We start from the raw sequence: 6,000 nt of genomic DNA on the forward strand, positions 1-6,000 counted from the left end.
CTTTTTTCCAGATGAGAAAACTGAGGCCTGGGAGGGATAAAAGACTTGCCTGAGGCCCCAGAGCCAAAGTGGAGTCAAATCCAAGCCCCCATGGAGTAAACTGGGTGAGAGAGGGAGAGAATTCCAGGGCGGTCATTCCAGGTGACTGGGGGTGGGGGTGGGAACTGGAACTCTGACAGTACGACAGCAGGATTGACGCGCAGCCCTGGAAGGGGGTGGGGCACAGATTACAGTGGGGGGGATGTGTGTACCCTTTTGAGCACATTCTCCAAAATTGGCACCTTTCCAAGAATTCTTAAAAGAAATGCTGAAGCAATGGTTGTTAAGGCCATAATGCCTTACGGAGGCAAAGTAAAAGAAAGGCCCTGAGACAAGCGAGGTCAGCTGACGCAAGGCTCTCCTCCACACCTCTGCCACCGCGCTCAGCCTGTAGGGACAACTGGCTCTGCCTCTGGGACAGAGATGGGTGGGAGGGAGGCTGAGCATCATCCTCAAAGGGAGACAAGTGGATGGACCCCTGCTGCCCTCTTCCCACCAAACAGAGCCAGGTGGGCCTCTGGCAGCTGCAAATGCCAAGGAAGCCGGAGCCAGAGCCGAGAGAGTCTAGCAGCCTGGGGACGGGGAAGAGGCGGCGCCTGAGGGAGAGGGAATTTAAGGAAAGAGCTCCAGCAGCATCACAGCAGATCTGTAGGCCAGTGATCTGTGTGATGGGGGAAGGGGTGAAGCCCCACGCACCCGATTTTCCTAAGATACTTCTTTCAGGATAAGTTGATTAAGAGAAAGCAGTAGGGGTCCACACTCTCACACCACCCCCCCCCCCCCCCCCCCCCCCCCCCCCCCACACACACACACAAGCTGAATTGTGGGAATAACTGGTTCAATTCTCTACTGTGCCTCAGCTGTCCAAATCTGGAAGAGTTCTGCTCAACTCCCAACACACGAAGGATATTACAGCAGTTGGTGGTGAACTGGGGTAGCGGACAGGAGGGGCGACAGGAAGTGGCATGACCTAGAGATGAGTGTGGGAATGGAGGCTTCCAAACCTCAACCTCACACCCTCAAGGGGCTCTGATCCTGAAGGATATTTTAAGGCCTCTCCCTCACCATTCCTCCTTATCCACCCAACCCAGCTCCCCTGAAGTACTCTGTTCCCACCATCCCAGGGAGAAGGGGTGGCACAGCAGGACATATTGTTTCCCAGAAAAAGCTCAGGTCAAATTTCAAGGACAAAAGTTAGCACTTGGTCTGGGAAAGAAAATTCTGCCAAATAGAGTAAACTGGGGCCGGGGGGAGAGAATTCTGGTTCGGTCATTCCAGGCTCCTGGGGTGGGAGTGGAGATTGGGGCTCCGATTCCCCCTGCCAGGATCTGTCTGGCAGGGTATGGATATCTCCACCTAAAAGTAACTCAGGCAACTCCTTCCTTTTCCCTTCTGTCCAAAAACAAGGGGAGTGGGCTCTGGTACTAGTTTGTGGGACCCATCCATCATGCCACCCCACCCACCAGATTTGGCCTGAGTGGAAGACGGGCAGTGCGATGAAGGGCTTTCCAGCCCGTGATGTGGCCCAAACCACTAGGAGAGGGACTGGTAGCTGGCCGGTGTTGCCATGGTAACTTCCTGCCTGCGCTGGATCGAAGCATCCTATGGGCAAAGCGGAGCTGGCTGCTCTAGCTTCTCCGCCCTTCTCCCGGGCGGAGGGAGAACTGGACACTAAAACCACTTGGTCAGACTCAGGGACACCATCCTCAATTCCAGACCCTGATGTAACAACCCCCTTTGGTATTTGCTGGAAACTGGAGACACCCCTGCTTCCCAGAGGCACACTGGCAGGGCTAAGACTGTAGATGTGATGAAAATTAACTATTAAGGAAGAACAGGGAAACAGGGAGCTGGACGACTCCACATCCTCTTGTTCCACAAGCAAGTCCCCCAAATCCCCATCTTTAAACCACTTCCAAGAAGGAGGGCCCAACTCTGCCTTAATGACTATAACAATGCAATAAAATTAGCTTGTAAAAATTTTAAAAGCTACATTTTGAGAATCAGGCTTTCCCCCTCCCCAAACCCACAGGTTCTTTTTTACAGACATGCTCAGAAATAAGTCTTACTTGGTAATAGGATAGATAGATAACAGCTAACCAGTATTGAGAGCCCACCTGGTACCAGGTACTGTCCTAAGCCCTTTGCATAGCACAAACAGCATAATAACCAAAAGCACACATGCTTGAGTCAGATTGTTCAAGTTCAAATCCTAAGTCCCTCACTTCCTGGCTGATTGACCCTGAATAAATACTCTCTCTGGGCCTCAGTTTTCTCATCTGAAAATGGGGATGTTAAACGCTAATTTTATAGGGTTGCTATGAGGAAAGAATTAATATATTCAAAGTGCCTAGGAGAGTGCCTAGAAAAGGTAATCATTTTTAAGTTGTTAACCGTATGCAGTCCATAGCAAGAGACTGAGCATGAGATGAGAAAGCCGAGGTCACCTGTCTAACTCCTCCCCACTCCACCATTCTCCAATGACAAACCCAGCGCCAGCAAGGCTGAGCGATGAAGACGCAGACACAAATATGCCCCCAAGTGCATCCCTCTCTAAAGCCCCAGCACCTCTGTGAAAAGGAGCAAAAGCAGCCCAAGAAACAAGTTCAGGGTGCAGGAGGGATGATGTTCCTCGAAAGGAATTCTAGGAATCCGCAATGAGCAGCATCCTGAGCCCCAGGGTGGCTAGAAAGGAGCAGGAGGAAGGTGCAGCTTCCTTTGGCCACAAAACACCCAAGGGTCTCAGGCCCAGGCAGGCAAGTGCTCTGGCCCGCTTAAGGCTAATGAAACAGTCTCCTCGCCCAGCTTCTCAGGAAACCAGCTGAAGGAGGCACGTAGGCCCTGAAAATGGCTCTGGCTCGATCTGGTTGATGAAAAGATGCATTCGACAGGAGTCAGAAGCAGCAACGAAGGAGAGGCACCTGGAGAAGACAGAGGACCCTCAGGGACACACTTCTGAGCCATCAGGGACAGTTAGGCTGCGTTAAACGGGCAAGGGGAGGGAGTCGGGAAGAGGAGGGGGGGCACGAAGCCAGTGCCGAGAGCCCTCCTACCAAAGCAGTCTCTGTCCAGTATCTCAGAGATTATTCAAACTGCTTTTAGAAATTAGTTCAGCACGGTGCTGTTCTGAAAGAATAAATCTAAAAGGCCTTTTTTTTAGGAGACAATTAATGACTTTGAGAAGAACAAGAGAAATTAAGCAAACAAGACAACGTCCCCGAATTCCGATTTTCACCACTCATTAGTCTTCCGGAAATGAACTTGACTTTCTCCCTCCCCCTCCCAAACTCGAAGCGTCCCTAAAGCCAAGCAGACAGTGAGCACGAGATGCCCAAACCAAACTCTTGGCTGTCAGCTGCTCCCTGGGGCCTCCTCACCTGGGAACCATTTTCTACACAGTGAGATTGGGCTTTTTAAAAAATTCTCTTTCAGAGAGAGGGCTGGTGCTTTACTGGAAAGAGAACGGGAAACCTGATTTTAGTCTCGGCTCTGTGCCTGCCTCACTGGGTGACCTTGGGTTATACACACACACACACACACACACACACATACACACACGCCCCAGGGCTTCAGACTCACATACACATATATACATTCATACAAACACATACACACCCATCCATTTAGGGACCAAAAGGGTTTGGACAAGATGATTGCTAGGTCTCTTGCAAGTGAAAAACTTAAGAATTTAAAGAAACCCGCTGGGAAAAACATCAGGTGAACCTTTAAAAAATCTCTAATATTCCATGAAGTTATCTATTCTGACTTAAGTGAAACCAGAGCAAGTCACCTACAACCAGCAATAGGAAACAAGGCATCTGACCCATGACATGGAGCATGACTTTGGAGAAGAACCTAACTGTCCCCACCACTCATGCTCTACGGTCCCATGTCCCTGCCCAGCCTGACTCTTGAGAGCCAAGTGACCTGCTGAACTGCAGGAAAGTCCGGGACCACTGGGGGGAGGGGGGGGGGGGGGGGAGCCAGCTCACCTGTGCTGGTGGGGCTCCTTCCCCCAGCCCCCAGCTAGTCTGATTTCCTCTCTCTGATTTTGATCCAGGGGAGGCCACTGCGTTAGAGGCTCCCCCACCCCATTCCTCCTCACCTTGTCTTGTCCAAATAATAATACAACCTCCCTCAGCTACATCAAGGGGGAAGTTAAGCCTCTGAGCCTCAGTTATTTCTTCTGTAAAATGGCGATTTTATAAAATGGCTCTGCAGTAGTCACCTTGACCCCACCCCCATCTCCAGGTCAACAGCAGGACAAGGCTGTCTGGGTTGTGCCTCAAACACCCCCATTCATTCACTTAGCCAACAAATTCTTCTGGAGAATCTTCTCCACTTTTCCCCACCTGCCTCCTGCTCCAACAGGAAGACGTGGAGTCACCCACTGCTCCATCCCATGGCTTATCAGATAACTGGGTGACCAGAGAAGGGTCCCTGCAGGCAGGGAGTCTTAAGCAGGGCCCATGAATCCCCTAAAACTGTGGACAAAATTCTACAGATGGCGTATATGTGTATTTTTTGAGAGAGAGAGTCCATATCTTCACTAAGTTCTCAAAAGTGTCCATGAAACCCTTTTACTCCACCCCATCACATACATTCTTCTCCCTTTGGACCCCACGTTGAATTCAAGTACTCTCAGATTTTCAGCTTACAAAACACTTTTAACTCCACCCTTGTGTCTGAGATACTGTCATCCCATTTTGCAGATGAGGATCTGGCGGCTAGGGGTGGCATGACTTGCCCAAGGTCATAGCTAACAAGTGGACAAGCAAGACTGGACCTGATTTTCAGTCCCAATCTGGCACTCTTTGGGGAACTCTCCCCCAAACCCTCTAGCTACCCCACCTGTTGGTGGATTCGCTTCCTTACCACAGAAGCAGAACCGGAGCCCTCCTGCTTCCCCTGCCTGGTCCCAAGGCCCAAGGAGCAGGTTCCCCTACATTTCCCCGCCCCTCGGGCTCTGGCTGAGGTTGAGCGCAGGCCTGGGAGCCTGAGATTAGGGCCGCTGGATGGTGGCCGGGTTCAGCCCACCCGGAAGGGCTACTCCAGGGACGAGAGCAGGAGAAGCAGGGGCACACTCCTGAGGGCGCGCAGGTACAGAGTTGGCGCCGCCCTACGCCGCCCTCGGGACGAGCCGGAAGGAAAGGCCCTCACTTGGCCAGTCCCCCCGCGGTCCGCCCCAGTCCGAAAAGAACCAGCAGTTCGGAGCCCCCGCCTCTGGAGGAAGGAGAGGAGAGACAAATGGGGGCGCCCAAAGCCTTGGGCGCAAGGCGGGGGTCTTGGGCAGGGAGCCTCTGGATGCAGCCAAGACAAAGATGGAGAAGTAAGGTCTGCGCGCCAGCTTCAATGGCGGGGGGGGGGGGGGGGGGGGGGGGGGGGGGGGGCGCGTTGGAGCCCCAGGGGTGAGGCAGCCAAAGTCCCGGGGGTTGGCGAGTGGGCACATACAGGAGGCTCGGGGAGGGTGGCAGGTCGGATCCAGGGGCATCCAGTAGGCGTAGGTGAATAGGGAGAGCTGGGTGCAGGCGACCCAAAGGGCCCACCTGCGGAAAAGGGGTGAATGCAGATAATCTAGGGGTCCCTGGGGGCGGTGGGAGGCTAAAAGACACCACATCCTAGAGACCCTGGGGCCCCGTGGGTGGCGAAGGAGACTCTGGGGGGGGGGGGGGCGCACCCCCGGGGGGGGGGGGGGGGGGGGAGGAGAGAGTGGCCACCTCTAAGGGCGCACGGGTCGGAGAGGGGGCCTCCGGATCGGGCTCCCGGGACACCCCCAGGGGCCGGGGGCGGGCCGCGCTCACCCGCGTCCTCGTCGTCGAAGGAGTTCATGCACGGGAAGTAGATGGCCAGCGCCTCGAAGGAGGCGGACAGGCTGAGGCGGCTCTGCGAGCGCTCCATGCCGGCGCCGGCGCCGGGAGCCTCGGCCGCGGCGGCCGCGGCGGGCGGCTTGGGCAGCTTGGC

General features: G+C 54.2%; 1 protein-coding gene across 1 annotated transcript in view; it reads right to left on the reverse strand.

The window, feature by feature from the left end:
- The window catches only part of RIMS4 (regulating synaptic membrane exocytosis 4), a 56,624-nt gene extending 50,687 nt beyond the window's left edge, over positions 1 to 5,937 (reverse strand). The window contains exon 1 of the mRNA XM_046679840.1: positions 5,841 to 5,937. Coding sequence (XP_046535796.1) covers positions 5,841 to 5,937 — 97 coding nt within the window. The remainder of the gene's footprint in view (positions 1 to 5,840) is intronic.
- Positions 5,938 to 6,000: the final 63 nt, after the last annotated feature.

Source organism: Equus quagga, chromosome 12, assembly GCF_021613505.1.
Source record: "Equus quagga isolate Etosha38 chromosome 12, UCLA_HA_Equagga_1.0, whole genome shotgun sequence".
Taxonomy (NCBI): domain Eukaryota; kingdom Metazoa; phylum Chordata; class Mammalia; order Perissodactyla; family Equidae; genus Equus; species Equus quagga.